At 34.6% G+C, this 17,997-nt stretch overlaps 2 protein-coding genes across 5 annotated transcripts in view; one reads left to right on the top strand and one right to left on the bottom strand.

Annotated features, from left to right (window-relative positions):
- LOC110450763 (ras-related protein RHN1-like) overlaps window positions 1–12,454 on the top strand; it is a 13,883-nt gene extending 1,429 nt beyond the window's left edge. For 2 of the 4 annotated variants that reach the window (XM_021498463.1, XM_021498465.1), the window contains 5 exons: window positions 2,753–3,050; window positions 5,134–5,285; window positions 7,120–7,242; window positions 10,378–10,471; window positions 10,665–12,454. In XM_021498463.1, coding sequence (XP_021354138.1) covers window positions 2,846–3,050; window positions 5,134–5,285; window positions 7,120–7,242; window positions 10,378–10,471; window positions 10,665–10,792 — 702 coding nt within the window. In that variant the 5' untranslated portion in view covers window positions 2,753–2,845 and the 3' untranslated portion in view covers window positions 10,793–12,454. Of the gene's footprint in view, window positions 1–9; window positions 181–2,056; window positions 3,051–5,133; window positions 5,286–7,119; window positions 7,243–10,377; window positions 10,472–10,664 lie in introns of those variants that run through there. The other 2 variants (XM_021498464.1, XM_021498462.1) reach the window with 2 other exon arrangements.
- A 2,339-nt stretch (window positions 12,455–14,793) lies between these two features.
- Window positions 14,794–17,997, bottom strand: part of LOC110450774 (cardioacceleratory peptide receptor-like) — an 88,532-nt gene continuing 85,328 nt past the window's right edge. The window contains exons 6-7 of the mRNA XM_021498480.1: window positions 16,358–16,498; window positions 14,794–15,876 (exon numbers count right to left, since the gene is read on the bottom strand). Coding sequence (XP_021354155.1) covers window positions 15,638–15,876; window positions 16,358–16,498 — 380 coding nt within the window. The 3' untranslated portion in view covers window positions 14,794–15,637. The remainder of the gene's footprint in view (window positions 15,877–16,357; window positions 16,499–17,997) is intronic.

Genomic DNA, 17,997 nt, shown 5'->3' on the forward strand with positions numbered 1-17,997 from the left:
GTATACAGACAATCGTTAGGATTTACTCTTTATTTATTTTTATTATGGTACGTTGGAGATTTAGTACATACATATACCATTGGTCAGTATATAGACAATCGTTAGGATTTTGTTTAATTTTATTATGGTACGTTGGGGATTTAATACATACATACACCCTTGGTCAATGTACAGACAATCGTAAGTATTTACTCTTAGTTTATTTTTATTATGGTACGTTGGAGATTTAATACATTCATATACCATTGGTCAGTATACAGACAATCATTAGGATTTACTCTTTATTTATCTTTATTATGGTACGTTGGAGATTTAGTACATACATATACCATTGGTCAGTATAGGAATCGTTAGGATTTATTTTTTGTTTTATTTAATGGCTAAGCTGACAATGTAATTCTACTAGTGTCAAATCAGATCGTCGTAGCACACAGTAAACAAACCTAACATGTTTCGTCTACTATTGCGCTTCATATTGTGTAACATTTGTTAATAGTTATATATTGATTGTGATGTCAATTTTAGCCTGTTAAAAGACAGGTTCAAAAACTTTCCGTTACGGAATAAAGAACGAATATCATTATATATTTATAATCAGTACAAAGCCTCTACACACAGTCACAGAAGGTTTTCCATTTAGAATCTATATGTTTACCAAAAATCTGTCATTGCCTTAAATAGTAAACAGATTTTGTCCTCCGAGCTTCCTTCTACCGTCGATAGTTTAACATCGACAGGTCACCATTTATTGACGAAACTGACTGTTCCGAAAAGTAAAAGAAATTTTCAGATTGTTTTAACCAGAATTGAGGAGTATATGTATATATTGTCCCAATTCAAAACTGAAAGTACTAGGTTTTCACATACATACACTGTTTTCATAAAACATAAAAAGTTGTAACTATTTCCAAACCTACGCATGTATAATGAAATTATGAGATCATGGAGAACATGAATGGAAATGCATTACACGTAATATACCTGCATGTAAAAAAACACCACCCTGTATATGAATAAGTGCCTGCCAGGGAAGCCAGGGGTCCCCCGGGGGTTAGTATTAGCAAACAATCCATACAATTGGCATTTAAGCATTAAAGCAAATTGAAGCCTTATACAACTTATATATAGACAATGGTGTTATTAATTTTTGTGAAGTTGTATACAAAATGAAATAAAGTTTTTTCTTGCAGTTATTAAGTTGACAAAGCTTATGTACATTTGACTGACTTAAGTTGTAATTGTTTACGAAATCTTCTACTATTCAAGGAATACTTTCAGACGTATTGTTCATCGATAAATTCTTTATATGACATAGCACGTAATATAATTAGAACTGGAATAAAAATAACTGTACGCTGACGTCAGATACAATGAGGACACCTGTCGCAATAGTGAGTCAGCTTGGTACGATTTATGAGTTCCATTTAGAACATCTGTTTTATACTGAGCCACAGGGCTTGCTTATGAAATTCCTACAAGCTTATCGATAATATAGCACCCAATGCTTCATGTGTATAAATATATATGATATCATTTTAACTATTCCTTCAATGATAGAATTTATATACCGTAAAACAAAAAAGATAAAAATACAACAACAACGGAATTCAATGTCAATTTTTGAGAAATAAATAAAAGTGTTTTTTAACTATGCATTTAAAAAGAGTTTTGCATTAAACTTTAATAAATGCCGACGAATTTTGTGGGATATTAGGTATGGTATTGAAAATATGTTTATGTTCAAACTGTTGTTGATTGAAAGTTTTTCTTTCGAATATATTGCAAAATCCTGCGCTCTTGTACGAAGAATAAACAATGATACATGCTATGATAATACCACAGGTTCAACACTTTATTAATTCTCAGCAATTTAAAAGTATGTGTTTGACAAATTGGAGCAGAAGGCAGATAAAGTACTCCATGTTTTGCAAAACATCATCTTATAGGTGAAGTGACGGTGTTTCAGAAACTATTAGTTAGCTTGAAAAAGCTATCCATTCCAACGACAGTTTTACCATATCCAGGTTAGTTTACGTAGAAGCTACTTTATCTTAAATTCATCGTTAATATGTTTCAAAATAATACAGTATTACAATCTGAAGATGAACCATCAGCTTTAACCTTTTTTGTTGCGATTTTAAGTTCTTTGTGAAGTGGAAACATAGTATAACTCCTTTCATATTTCTCCTGAGACAACACCTCCACGTGAAAGGTTGACAACACAGGTGTCTATGTGTGCTGACGTGATGAGAGATGTTTTATTCATTATTTTACTGATGTCATCATTTAGCGATCGCAATTTCTCGGTTTGTACTAATGACAACACAGTTGTCTTTGTGCAAGAACCTGGTGACATATTTTATTCTTTACTCTATCGATACCGTCATCGAACGATGTCATTTTCACTACATTTAATTTTGACATCCTTATGCGATGACGTGGTGATGTTCTTTTTAAACTCAGATGATGTCAGGTCAACAAAGCCAACATTTTCCATTGCATTAGTAATAGCCAATCCCAATAATTTCCTCCTGAAGAACGAATGAATCATCTTGGTGCTTGCTTCACTTCCTACTTTCACTTTAATGCTGATGATGATTATATAAGATAAGGATATGCATCTCAAATAGAAAGTGGTTTTTCCGGAGTATGCTTGTCAATTCCCAGTTAAATGATACGTGCTCTTCGTAGTAAATCTTATACGACTTACGTACCTCCGCCTAACAAGATAAAACTATTGTTGTTATTTCAGTTGATGACTTTTACGCCATGATATTGCAGAACATGATGTGAATGGAAAGTATGAAGTAAAAATCACCTTTACTTTCTAAGTCATTCATGGAGCATGGAAAACGGGACAATTCTGAAGCGTGATATTGCCTCCGGTATCGACAATGGGAACTCCCAGTTCGTAGGTCCATCGTATGATTATCACGAAGTCATGAAGGTCAAGGTCGTCACCGTGGGAGACATGAGCGTTGGTAAAACGTCATTGGCTGTCAGATATGCTAAACACGAGTTTATAGAGTCTTATAATGAAACTATAGGGGGTAAGTACACGAAAATATATTGTTCAGGGACAAAATGGAAAAGTCATATGTTCTTTTATAAAAAGCATTTTTGAGGAAGGAAAGTTCAAGACTTATGTATCAAAAGAACTTTTAACTTTATCAAATCTACATTCCATTTCAGGAGTATTCAGTACCATAACTCGACAGTTACTTTGCTTGACTGGCACTAATAATGGTATTGAAAATTGTAAATGATGGTTCGATCAAACAAAATGCAGAGCCAGCGATAATTGTTTTTTTAATTAATTAGAAATCCAATAAAAAAAAAGCAGGTCCGTTATTAGTGTTTTTTTTATTTTTTTATTTGTATATTAAAAGCTGCAAATATTGCAATAACACCAGCATCTTCTACACCGTTCCGACAATCTTGTGTTCCTCTGTGTGCATTTAAAAGAAATAAAAATATTGCTGACATGTTGTTACATGTACACCAGAAAACGAGTAAGATGATGAAAGTTAAGATATAAAAAAGAAAAGGATGTGGACGGAACTGCGTGAACTGTAAGGTTTTTGCTGAGGATTATGTAAGGGATCAGGTTTGAAACAGAGTGAGGATGGATTATTAAAATTAACTGTAGGACATCGATCATCATATATGGACGAATCTGTAAAAATGTGCATATTTAGTGTACATCGAATATGATAAAAGCAATAATTCAAGGACGCCTACATATGATTAGATCTGGAGATACGTTTAATTCGGTACCACTACACTTCAACAACAACGGACATACAGTAAAGGTTTGGTTTGGTTTTATTTTGTTTTACATCCTATCAAAAGCTAAGGTCATTTAAGGACGGCCTCCCCTGTGTGCAAGATGCGTGCGTGTAGTGTATGCGTGTGTATTTTGGGAGGCTGCGATATGTTCTTGTTTGTCTTCTTGTGATAGCGCGGAACTGATGCCGACTTTATAGTGCTACCTCACTGAAACATACTGCCGAAGACACGCAGCAGGACGCCCCACCCGGTCACATTATACTGACAACGGGCTAACCAGTCGTCCCACTCCTAATTTGCTGAGCGTTAAGCAGGAGTAAAAACTACCATTATTAAAGACTTTGGTATATCTCGGCCATGGGACAGAACCCAAAGCCTTCCTCACAGGGGCAAAAGCTCAACAAATGGCCAAAGGTGAGGCATTGTTAAGGGAGACAATAGGAAGAAGAAAGTTATTTAGAAAGAAGAGAAACGATAAGGTCCCAAATTTAGTCGCCTCTTACGACCATGCAATGGGGGCAGCAGGTACAATTCTTACGCCCTACCTGCAGGATCACACACACAGTAAAGGATCTCCAATTTGTAAGAATAGAAATGGTTAAGAAGCCCGGAGTAATGTATAGGCGTGAGAGGGAGATATTTTATATAAACAAATATGGCACTCTCAACCAATTGAATAAAAAGGGATAAGAAACTAGTACGGGAAATTTATGACGTCATAATGACATCTATGACGTCATAAGGTAGCTTCCTTAGTGATGGAAATAATCATTGAGGCATTTGATTAAGATGGCTGTGCGATTGAAACATTGTGCCAAAAAAATCATATTTATTATTTTACGAAATATTGTGACAGTATTTGTTATTTTCAGGTACAGTTTATGTTATTTTCAATAGCAGGGCTGTTCTTTTTGTAGACAACTTAAGGAATGTTAAGTACATGATGTGGTAGAGGTGACATTTAATGTCAAGCACCTATCAATGAGCTACACCATAATGCACTAATTACGATCATGACTCCCCTTGGTATGCCTCGTTTTTTCTACAGAGTCGTTATTTCACACCATGATTTAGTGCACGGATCCCTTACGACGATATTCAACCTGTAGAGATTGTAATCTGTCATTTATTGGCTACGTCCTGCAACTATTTCCTGGTACATGCTTCAGTATAGATAACATTAAGGACACAGCTAGACTGTATGTGGCCATGTCACACAGTCTGATAGCAATGATTCCATTTACTATTCTAATACTTGCTTTTACTTGGTTAAGAGAAACGTCACGATTACACTTAATTGTTTCCGTTAAATTTTATAACTGTTCAGTTTTACTTCATTTACAGCAAGTTTTTACGTCCGGTCGATCGAAGTGTCCGGGAAAACCTTCCTGTTCCAGATTTGGGATACGGCCGGACAAGAGAGGTTCCGAAGTTTGGTTCCCATGTACCTTCGGGATGCCAAAATCGCCATCCTTGTTTATGACGTAACAAGTATGGTAAGACTAAACATTACAATGTATATCTCTTTTTACCCGTACCAAAATACACCATAACGGGACTGACAAAGTCTAACAGATACATAACTGACTGGAGTAACACAACGGACTTAACACACAATGTGATACTCATTGCATGCGTAGCGGCATCGATCAAATAAAATTGCCTCTGTTATACTATCTCCGTATTGTAAAACATCATTCGTGATACATTACTTAAATCACAAAAAAAAGACTTGACAGTTATTTGTTCTAAAACTGACGAATGTAGATTAAGTATTTGTTGTCGATTGAAGTGAGTGATTTTGTTAAACATCAGACCACTGAAAGAAAAACAAATTATGCCGATGTGATATTTTGTGTTTAATTTGGTAACTATCTATTCTCTAAAGGATTCAAAAATAAGTACCAAATTTAGCAGATATGTTTGGTATTCTTCTGAAAGGAGTCGATATATTTGACCTATCCCTTAATTTCGTTTATATTGATAATGATTTAAACTTTAAGTTACAGAATATCAGGAATGATTGCAAAATAAAATTTAACTATTAAAGATACTTTAGAATCCCCCTTTCAGTTTCTTATCGCAGTCTATTCACTTCCGATATAACACTGTTGTTATTAAGTACCATCCTTACTTTTTCAAGCCCCAGTTGATTCGCCGTTATAGAGCCCGGTCCAAGTATCAGAACTGTCTAGCTATATGTTTCTTGTGGACTTACAATAAGCCAGTGTTTCTACTGAAGAAGACTTACTGTATGCTAAAGATTTTTTTTGTCGTCAGCCATCCTCGATATTCGGGGGTTACGTTCACGCGTGTCCTTTGAAGATTACAAAGGAGCGAAACTCGCCTGTGCTTTTTTACCGTTACGCGATCGCGAGATTATTTTAATGTACATCAAATGATCGAACTAGTCTTTTTGTTTCATCAACAATGTGGCACACACTTAGTCTTCCATTTTGCTATGACATATTCCAGGGGCCCATGGAGTATCGTGGATGAGTTGTCAACATGACCCGAGTTTCTACTGAGAAATTTCAGTGACCTCTACTTGTTGAATGTCAACCCTGACACATTCCGTCATAGGTGTTATCGCCTGCTTTATGTACCGGAGGATCCCTTTTGTGTTTTGCTTTGCTATTGGACTGTGCTTCCAAATGACATGTTTTGAAAGTGCTTTATCACTTGAATACCACAGCATGGACGATATTATGTCCGACCAAGACCATATACTCCATTCCAAGTATACGAAATTAGCAATAACTGCTAAGTGTCATGTCAAAGGAAACAACATCATGCGCCGACAGCCGGTTTTGAACCACCAACTTCACAGTTACAAACTGGTCGGTAGCTTTACGCGCTATCCACTGCGCTACGGTGCCATTGACCATATCCCTCCCTCAAACTTCGTGGATGAGATACGTTATTTTCTGAATTCTGCAGCAGACATCAAATCGAGTAAAATATGTTGGTCATGAAACGCTTAACCTCCTGGGTCTTCTTGCTTTGCCGGTGGATTTAATGAGGGTTGATGATATATTTGCGATTGATGTCTCTATAGTTTATTGTGTTGCCTCTCTCTGTATTTTGATATTTATCACTACAGTGCGATTTTTGATTAAAAAGTTAAAAAAAAAACGTCGCAAGTTTTGGTTAGAAAAAAATACGCATGTATAAAATGAAAAATGACGTAATCTCGACTCGCAAAAAGCGTAAATGAAAAAAAACTACAGTTAAATACGTAGTTAATGTATCAATCTATGGAGAGGTAAAACATTTATATGTCGTATTATTTATGTTACAATAGAAACTGTTTCTGTCATTTATCCCCAGGATTCGTTTGATGCCGCTGCTAGCTGGCTGAAGGACCTACTGGCCAGTAGTCCATCGTCGGTCAAGATTGCCTTAGTTGGTAACAAAATGGACCTATCAGACCAGAGGGCAGTGTCCGTCGAGGTAAACTTTTCTATACAATATGTAGAATGCTATTTTTGTAGGTTTCGTGGTACGATAAACATGTAACTTCAATAAAACCACAATCAAAACATCAAACACAATAATCTTTAACCACATATGTAGGGGAAATTTTGTTTTTCAACTTGAACGAAAAAGGATGGCTCTGTTTGATAATCACCTCATCTGCACCTAATTGGACATGACTAAACTGTGTTTTTCATGGTAAATAGAATTGAAAAGTTCTATTTTTAGTGCAATTTAAGTTAATCTCTTGCTTTTATCAATATGTTTATTAAATCTTCTCAGACGTATATGTATTAACGTATTCATATGTTAGCAAGATGCCGTTTACTTGCGATACAGAGAGAAAAACTAAGGGATTGGTCTCTTAAAAGCCGTGATATATTTAGAACGCATTAACTATCACCCTTCTAACACATGTCATCGTCTTGTTAAGCTAATATCTTTAGCACTGAACTATCGCGTCACTGATTTAAAGCACTGGCGGTACGTTCAGCCAGCACATTTACACCACAAAAAGATCTGATTAAAGTATTACTACCCAAACGAGCATTGGCGAAATTGTAATATGTGAATGTGAAAATCAAAACTGTGCACGGTATTAGAATGTGTGTAGTAAGCTGTATGTAGTATGTTGTATGTTGTATGTAGTATGTTGTATGTAGTAAGCTGTATGTAGTATGTTGTATGTAGTATGTCGTATGTAGTATGTTGTATGTAGTATGTAGTAAGCTGTATGTAGTATGTTGTATGTAGTATGTTATATGTTGTATGTAGTATGTTGTATGTTGTATGTAGTAAGCTGTATGTAGTATGTTGTATGTAGTATGTTGTATGTAGTAAGCTGTATGTAGTATGTTGTATGTAGTATGTTGTATGTAGTATGTTGTATGTAGTATGTTGTATGTAGTATGTTGTATGTAGTATGTTGTATGTAGTATGTTGTATGTAGTATGTTGTATGTAGTATGTTGTATGTAGTATGTTGTATGTAGTATGTTGTATGTAGTATGTTGTATGTAGTATGTTGTATGTAGTATGTTGTATGTAGTATGTTGTATGTAGTATGTTGTATGTAGTATGTTGTATGTAGTATGTTGTATGTAGTATGTTGTATGTAGTATGTTGTATGTAGTATGTTGTATGTAGTAAGCTGTATGTAGTATGTTGTATGTAGTATGTTGTATGTAGTATGTTGTATGTAGTATGTTGTATGTAGTATGTAGTATGTTGTATGTAGTATGTTGTATGTTGTATGTAGTATGTTGTATGTAGTAAGCTGTATGTAATATGTTGTATGTAATATGTTGTATGTGGTATGTTGTATGTTGTATGTAGTATGTTGTATGTAGTATGTTGTATGTAGTATGTTGTATGTATTAAGCTGTATGTAGTATGTTGTATGTAGTATGCTGTATGTTGTATGTTGTATGTAGTATGTAGTAAGCTGTATGTAGTATATTGTATGTTGTATGTAGTATGTTGTATGCAATATATTGTTTATAGTATGTTGTATTATTGAAATTATAAATGTTATATCTAGTACATTGTGCTTAGTATGTTATGAAAAATATGTTATTTACTGCATACAGCCTATTTAAATCGTAAACTGTATACAATATACTGTATGCGGAATTCGACATATTCTATATAGAAAGTTATATACAGTATGTGTGCAGTATATTGTCGCCAGTAACCTAACCCACACAGCATCCTCGCTATATTTGATATAAATAATGCAAACAATATTTTCTTTGTTCATATCTTCCCTTTATGTTTTTATACATTCGGTATCCTCCTGTTTTCTATATCGCTACATTGTTGTACACATGTTTTCACTGCCAAGAAACTTTTTAGTGATGTTTACAGTAACTATTTCCAAACCAATCATTATACGCATATCTCTCAGATAAACACTACATTAAAATGTTTTTGTTCTGTTTATAATAACTAAGGTTTCCTCCCTTCCAATGTATACCCTGACACAGCACTTATTTCCAATATGATTGTTGACTGTTTTGAATTGCCAAATTTAGCTGGTTGTCACCTTCTTCTTTGGAAATGTAAAGCCCGATCAATTATTTTTATTTGAAAGTTTGTTGACTGTTTCTAATAAATATTACTACATATTGTCTCTTTCTCATCAACGTGGAATTATCTCGTTAAATGTTTTGTTTTGTTTTGTTTTTTGTCAAAGAAAAGTCAAGGATGTTTCTTTGGACTGTGAGCATTAACAAGATAGTGGGTACATAAACAAGCGAGAATTTCTCCAGTCGCTTTGTTTGTTTGATTTGTTGTTTTAAAATGTGTAGGAGAACGGTGCATGAGAAAAGGTCTTTTTTAATTGTTTTTTTTACTGTCGAAAGCTTATTAGAAAAAAACACAGTCGATGTGATAGTTTTCATTCGAATATTGAATTTTTATAGTTACCGCCCTCCATTAACAAAATCGTTTTCATTTTTAATAGTTTCAAAACAGTTTTAAGTCTCTTATCTTATGGCGAGATCTGCAACCAATATCAACTTACTATGATTTAATCAAATAACCAGTTAGATAAACACCATATTAGAAATTTAAATCTGAATTGCTTTGAAAAATGCCCTGCATCATAAAATGGAGACAGTTGAGATGACAACTTTGTAACAATACCATACAACCGATGAGCATAAAGATTAGGATATATATATGCTACATTTGTAACAGTGTTGGCCTTTGGGTATGGCCTCACTCTTTGAGACTTACTTTTATGCAGTTAAATATACTTAATGATAACACTGTGTCTTCCCTGGTTCAGCAAAAATCAGGTAATAGTTTTCACCATGGTCATTTATCTATCTAAATGGTTACCGTAACAAAACCGATACGTAGAAAAGAAAAAGAAAAGAAAAGAAAAACATTGTTTAAATCCTGCTTAGTTGTTCTAAATAACGGTTGATTACACAAACAATAAATAAAACGGAGAAAAATATCATTGCTTTTTTCTATTGAAGATTAGTAATACTGGTTCTAACGAGGCATGTATCATGTATGGCTACAATGACACAACATTACCCTTTGTGTCACTGGAAACAATAGCAGTATGATATGGAAGATTTCATTCTTGCTTCAATTTCAGGTTGCAAAAAGTTTTGCCTCACAGAAAAACTTGGCTTTTATTGAAACATCTGCAAAAACGGGTGAAAATGTGGACACATTATTTACGATGTTGGGTAAGACGTTCTCTTTATATATATATTATATAAAATGTTAAGCAAGATAAAATCGTTATACATTCATGTATCATATATAAAGCAAAATATATATTCTCTTTAAATATATTATTGATAACACTCTTTAAAAGTATTATAGAAAATACACCGTTAAATATTATAGATAAGACACTTTAAAAATATTGTTTTACAGGTGAAATGATGTTGGAAGATGCGGACGCCCTGGACAGACAGATATCGTCGGATACGTCAACATCTTCGCCTGTTGTGGACGTCAGAAACGTGAAGTTCCCAAGTCAAAGGAGGTGTTGTAGATCCTGATGTGTTTATGGGAAAGGATATGTCAACATTTAATTCAATTTGAAACATTTTCGTCGAAAAGACATGAATTTGTCTGTGGATCTTTAACATATGTTTGGTATAAAAAACAACTTGTGTTTCTTTTCCTGAGAAATGAATGTTGTGGTTTAGGATGTATATACATTGGTTACAGGGAGTCCACTGTATTATTCATTACTTCCGGTGACTTTGGTGTATATTTCGCAGGTGAAGGTGCCGTGGTCCAAGATGTAAATGTGCCTGAGGTTGCGAGGAGTTAACAGAACTAGTCATTACTTCCGGTCTCTACTACAGTTTGACACACTAATGTGGTTTGTGTTCAGAGAGGTCATTGAATTATTTATTACTTCCGGTTACCTTTGATCTTGTCAGTAACAAGGCACTACACGTGTTGCATTAAAAAATAAGTCTAGAACAGACAACTGTGTGTCTATCCTATCTGATATGTGTGCAATATTCGTTTTGTGGAAGCTTTCAAAGACTGAGATACTGGTACAGACAGATGCTATGATCACAATATGCTCTTTCAAAACGGAAAGAAATCGGTGTATGACCTTGTGCAAACATCTTAAATGAAGAAATTGCAAGATGCAAGTTTTCATAAATAGAAATGTAGTATTATGTATGATATCATTACGAGAGTTAAGGCAGATGCTGAAAAAAGGCCGTATGAGTGCAAGGAATATGTAATGACATTCATTCAATGGTTGAAAATAATATAAAATATATTTTCATGTATGTGATATGCATTTATTTTTAAAAATATTTTTATTTTATTATCATCTCGATGCTCTGAAATAAGTTTTAAGTGTTCATGCATTAACATGTAAGCATTCTGGATATAATTCCTATTTCCTATTTTGTCTGGAATTCTTCTGCTCAATATTTTAACTTCATTTCGTTCAATTCACGATAACAAGTGGTAATTTGTGAATGGCTAACTCGGGGTAAACTTTATATATAAACAACGTCATGCTTGTATTTAAAAAAGATGAAATGTTTATTTGTATCTTTTATATGATTTGAGGATTTACGAACAGACTCAATATCTTTATTAGAGGACCATAAACCCTGTAACTATGTTACTTGTACATGCGATATTTTATGTTTACAAGTGCAAAACTAGGCGGTGTTTGTTACTGTATACCAGGACATTTTCGCCACAGTTTTCAACTTTCCCCTTTTTCGACTTCCGTGAAAAGGGTAAACTTATCACAGCGAACCATATGGAGTAAATTAATGGGACATGAGTTAATGTAAATTAACATAGGGGCAATAAAGATTTCTACAATCAAAGGCAATCATTTGACAGGGGAAAGTTTCTAGGTAAACAAAAGAATATTAGATATATTGAAGAAAAACCACTGTCTTTAAACATACGTCGTACATTTGTTTATGCATATTCTTTTAATCACCCTGCTTAGCGTAATATTTTGCTTCGCTTCAAGAATTGATCATTTCAGTTCTAAAATCCTTTTATTCAAGGGTCTTGAATGTGTTTGAATTGCATGTGTGTATGCAAATTCCCCATTGCCTTTGACAACCATACATGTAAACATGATAAATATTGTGAATAAAGAAAACTTTGTAATACAAATAAAATTTTAGATTAATTTACAAAAACTGGAAACAGATTTAGCAGAACCGTTCAATTGAAAAAAGGCGGGAAAGATTTTTTTTTTTCTTTTTTTTTCTTTCTATTTAATCATATTTTTATTTGCATCTAATATATAAAAGGGATTGGGAACAAGTTTTCCAACTTATATAAAGCCTTTCCGAAGATATATTTATGTTGTAGGATATACTTGTTTTGTTTGTTTGGCACAAAATTGGTTAAAAATAAGTTTGGCTGACATGTTCTATCAAGAATTGTTGTATTTTAAGTGCAATCAAGTTATTTTACTATTAGTGCATGGAGAGATTGACTTGTTTTATTCCATGGTACGGAGGCTGTAGAATCAATAGACATGAAGTGCAATCAACTTAAATAGGTAGATAGGCGTTAGGAAATGCTATAACGTCAAAAACTGGAAAAACATTTTTAAAAAGTGAATAATAAGGTTACATCATGAACAGAAATAGAACGAAGTACGACAAATATATGTTTATATGTTTGACAAAATAACTACGGCGAAGATGAATAATAAGGTTACACCATGAACAGAAATAGAACGAAGTACGACAAATATATGTTTATATATTTGACAAAATAACTACGGCGAAGACCGTAGGTATGTAAGAAACAAACAATAGGCAGACAAAATAGGTTTATTTTCATACGTTTGTTGACAAAAAAACAGTGTCAACAAGCTGACAAAACTACAAATTACAAACAACAGTTAACATTAAAAATAGAACATTTGAGCACAGATCTGAGGCGCCTGATATGACCGCGAAGTTTCACCCGGTAGTTCAATCATATTGTGAACACAATAAAATAGGATGAAACTCAACATCGGCACACATGTTGCGTCACCACTACAAAACAATTCACGAGATACTGTATACAGGAAAATGTTCGCTTCAGTTTTATTTTCGCCCTTTACGCCCTCCTTAATAAGGAATAATCATCTGTATATAGGTAAATAAACGTATAAATTAAATGTGAAAGGCGAAATTAACACTGGTCGAATAGTGATTTTATGGGGGAAGGGCGAAAGTTTGATATGGCGAAAATTTGACTTGGCGAAATATAAATGGGCGTAAAGTTTGACTGAGCGAAATACAAATAGACGCAAAGTTTTACTGGGCGAACTATAATTAGACACAAAGTTTGACTGGGCGAAATATAAATGGGCGCAAAGTTTGACCGAGCGAAATACAAATTGGCGCAAAGTTTTAATGGGCGAAATATAATTAGGCACAAAGTTTGACTGGGCGAAAGTTTGACTGAGCGAAATACAATTAGGCACAAAGTTTGATTGGGCGCAGAATTTATCTGCTGTCAGTATTTTCTGTATTTCCTTCTCCCACATATTACAGCACCTCAATATTTTCAGTCCTTTACGCGGTGGAATCTTTGTAACAGCCTCCCTTTAGTTTCGTTTTAAGTGTCGATTATACGTTAAATTTTTGTCCCCTTGTGTGTATACTTTTTATTTTTAGAAATTTAGAAATAAACGAGTTGACCAATGATCTAAAGATTCGATAAGTTTGAAGATAGCTTCCAGTAATAATAAGTTACATGAAATACTAGAGACAAGGGATATCTCAGTTGGAAGTTGAAGTGTATCAGAGTTATCTCCCATCGTCCACGCTGACTAAACATATGTTCGACATTTCGAATCAGAATTAAGGGATATCTTTTGCTAAGTTAATATTACTTTGGAAAAAGAAAGAAGGAAAAAAATCAAATTGGTTAAAATACAAACTTTTTTGTTATTTTGTTCGATTGTCACACAAATATAACTCTTAATTAAGACGTTTACAACTGAAGCACATTCTTTCTTTAAACATAAAGGACCTATTCGCATGTTACGTAAAATAACCAATGAATTTTCTGCCCTGGGTTCATTTTCGCCCTCTCTCGATAAAGCGAAATGAAGAAAGGGCCAGCTAATATATGATATACACAATTGTAAGTACATTTATACAATCCCTAACGGTAAACAGATTCGTCGACGATTACGACCCCATGTGTAGCCCTCTTGCCATATTATTCCATAGTGTTCTGATATTCTGTTTAGTTACTCCTTAAGTTTTAACTGACTAGATAAACGGAAATATATTGTAGGATTATTAATAGAATCTATCGCTACTGGTTGTGTAAGATAGAGAAATCTCAACCCGAGGACTAAGATTTTTTGTCCAGGACGAGGCTTTCCCATATCTAACAGTATTTTAATGTGAAATAAAGGTAAACATGGACCCAAAACACATACAGGCAATTTGTTGATGGATTGTTGACGTGACGTCATTGTATTGTTGAAGTGACGTCATGTCATTGTTATGAATAGGGGAATCCCCCCGTCTCAACCCTAGGGCGGAGACAGATAAATCTAGCACAGGCAAAATGGGAGATAAATCTGTCAGGTGTGGGAGACACCCTGTTCAGCTGTTTAATATACGACCTTTCCTCGCCATAGTATTTCTGTCATCTACCCTCCCCAGTACTGTATTTATTTATCTAGTACTCATTTCTATCTCATCCAACACCTACAACTTCTTTTAATAAAAATGGTAACATTGGTTGTACGCCAATCAACCATTTTTATATGGCGCCATATTATCAAACAAGACATCATTCCAATGCTTACATTGTGATGTCAAAGAATGCGTTTTGGGAGTCTCACACTTGGATTTAAAAAGGTAATATCATACCGACAACATCTTAGAAACGCCTGTCCAGGTTAAAAGAACGCCTGTTCTCGTTCACCTGTAATATATTGTTATATGCTAATGAGTACCCAGCCTGTCACTGACGACGCTAGACGTTGCTGAACTATTGAGCGAATTGCTTGAAATCTAACCCGCCAGAAAGGTAATATTCCCCCTCATTTATCTCGACTGTTCACTTTTTTGAACCTCCGTGGAGATTGGCGTGGGAATTCCGAGGGTCCTGCCTGTGTACAAACGCAACTACAAGAAACCCAAGGGTCCCAACACTGCCACCAAAACGTACCAAGCGGACGGGCACCCATCCAGCTATTGACCACGCAAGACACTAGCGCACGTGTCTCATGGTCTTTCGCCAGTAATGAGTATTTCCCCTACATATTCTTTAGCTGTCACACTTTGTTTCCTCCTCTGCATTCATTACATTTCACCAAACTCCACACCATAGAGCATATCCTCCAATCCTGCAAATTCACTTCATCTAAAACCTGCCTACACTTGTGTGATAGATGTTCGAGAGGGCGACTGGGTGCCGTATCGTCTGCAGCAGTACTTTTCGAACATCTCAGTATTAAATATAATGTATATGATGGGGTTAGCGGCACTGTTGAGAGGGGCAAGACTCTGTATAAAGGTACTTATAGCAACGCTATGCGGTGTCCCATGTTGAATGTGGCCATAGGCGTCCAGCAGGTCATACACAAAGTATGGGCTCCAACAAAGGACAAACGCTGAAATAAATGGAATCTCGTAAATATAAAATTGGAAAAAAAACAGATTCGAAAACTTCATTAAAGAAATGCCACAGAATTTGTAAAATGGATTCCAACAAAGGACAAACGCTGATATAAATGAAAAATATCAATTAGAAAGTCTTTTGTTTCTCGTAAATATCAAATAAAATTCACAAAAAACAATTAATTCATAAAGTTATTGCTGTAGATTTTGTAAAATAAGTTTGTCACGATACAGTTTGAAATGATTTTTAGATATTTTGATTATTAAAGTGTAACTTAATTGACCTATGTGATTGTTACAGAACATCAACTCGGCAAAATATGAATAAGCCAAATCAATGAAACAGGAAACGGAATCAGGCGTAGAAGACTTAGCCAACTTTTATGTATCTTAACTATTCATAGAAACTACCAGCATATTTCAAGTAAAAATAAATTGGAAAATATGCTTTATGGATGTGATGAAGTTGCTCACCTAAAACAATAACAAATGTTATTTTTATTGTTTTGATCCTTGCTCTAGGAATGATCCCCCTTGAACTCATGCTTGTTTCCGTCCAGTGGCCTCGTCTTCGACTGCTGTGTACTACTAACGACGGGGAACCGTATGTTGTCCCTGTTAATTAAAATAAAAAGCATAATTGGTCTTACTATGTAATTATCTTGTCACCGCAGTAAAATACTTGCCGCTTCCAACCGACTCGACAAGGAGGAGGTTTTCTTAAGATCATTCGGTAGAGTGCAGAATTTAGTACTTAACATGTTGTATTGGAAGATATTGTGTATTTAAAAGGCAAGATCTTGTAATGTTAAAAGAAGAAAATGTTGATAGTGTGGGTATTTTTTTATGTTAGCTGTCAATTGCGTTTTAACCTATACTTTTACACACTTTCGCCACAAGAATAATATGGCATTACTTGCCAAATATTTCACAAGGACACCCCCGAGAACCACTGCCTGACAAATATAAAAGAGTGTCAGACTAGTAAAACAGAGACCCCAGAGTCACTGAAAAAGGAACTGTGTCTTCATATGCCGTGCTGGATATTGCTACGACCCAATTAGTGCTGGATGTAGTGATGTTATTTGACTGTAGTACCCTAACACGTGCATTTCTAGCTCTTTGTATGTACTTAGTCTGTCATTTGTAGAACCATTTGAATTTTCGATGTAACAGACTTATTAGATATAAAAAAGAACCACTACAAGTCTCGATTCCTGAAGGATCCACGTCCAACTGCACTGTGGTGTTTCATACAAACGACAAACACCCATAAACGTCCGTTTGGATATACATGCAGCGCAGTTGGGCCATGAAACTTTCGTTGAATAGGTAGCTCAATCGGTTAGCGCGATACATGAAGTATAACAATCTGAAGTCCAGGGTTCGAATCCCCGTCTAATTATGCAGAAGATTTATATCTATAAGAACGTACTGTCTTGGATTACATTTTGTTTATTTCAGCTTTTTATTCTTCTATTTTTCGTTTTAGGACTGATTTATCAAAGCTATAGCCATACATGAAACAAATCCAATACACAGCTACGTTTCGTGGCAATGGTACGCGGATCCTTAAGGATGTAAAAAATATCCTGTATTAATTATTTTTTCTTATATGGATTTTTGGAAAAAGGAGTTAATGGCATAGTTGAAAATGCAAAAAAAATATATATGTCCGTGTGTTCGTTTTTGTGCTATGATCGGTCAAAGATACCGATTTACCACAACATGGGCTTTTAGGTAATTTTGGGGTTTTTGACCATTTGCAGAATAAATTCATACAATTTCTTCCAAGTGTGTTATCAGATATGTATGAATGTTTGTAGAATTGATGAAAATATTATTTTCTTTTAAATTCTGGAAGTAAAATTTCTTAATCTTATTCTTTTAACTCAGAAAGCCGAGTTTAGTTACCCCTACCCCCTATTTTTTAATGAAAAAATACTCATTTCATTACCATTTTTTGCAGATTAAACGCTTGATATAAAAAGTTCTGCTATTAAACTTTTTAATATTTAATGAATTAAAAGAAACTATGTTTCTCTTTCTAAAACATCCACAAAAATGGGGGGTCCGTGTGCTTTTTTTTTTTTTTTTTATCCCATTATCATTTG

Source organism: Mizuhopecten yessoensis, unplaced genomic scaffold (genome assembly GCF_002113885.1).
Source record: "Mizuhopecten yessoensis strain PY_sf001 unplaced genomic scaffold, ASM211388v2 scaffold5503, whole genome shotgun sequence".
Classification (NCBI taxonomy): Eukaryota; Metazoa; Mollusca; class Bivalvia; order Pectinida; family Pectinidae; genus Mizuhopecten; species Mizuhopecten yessoensis.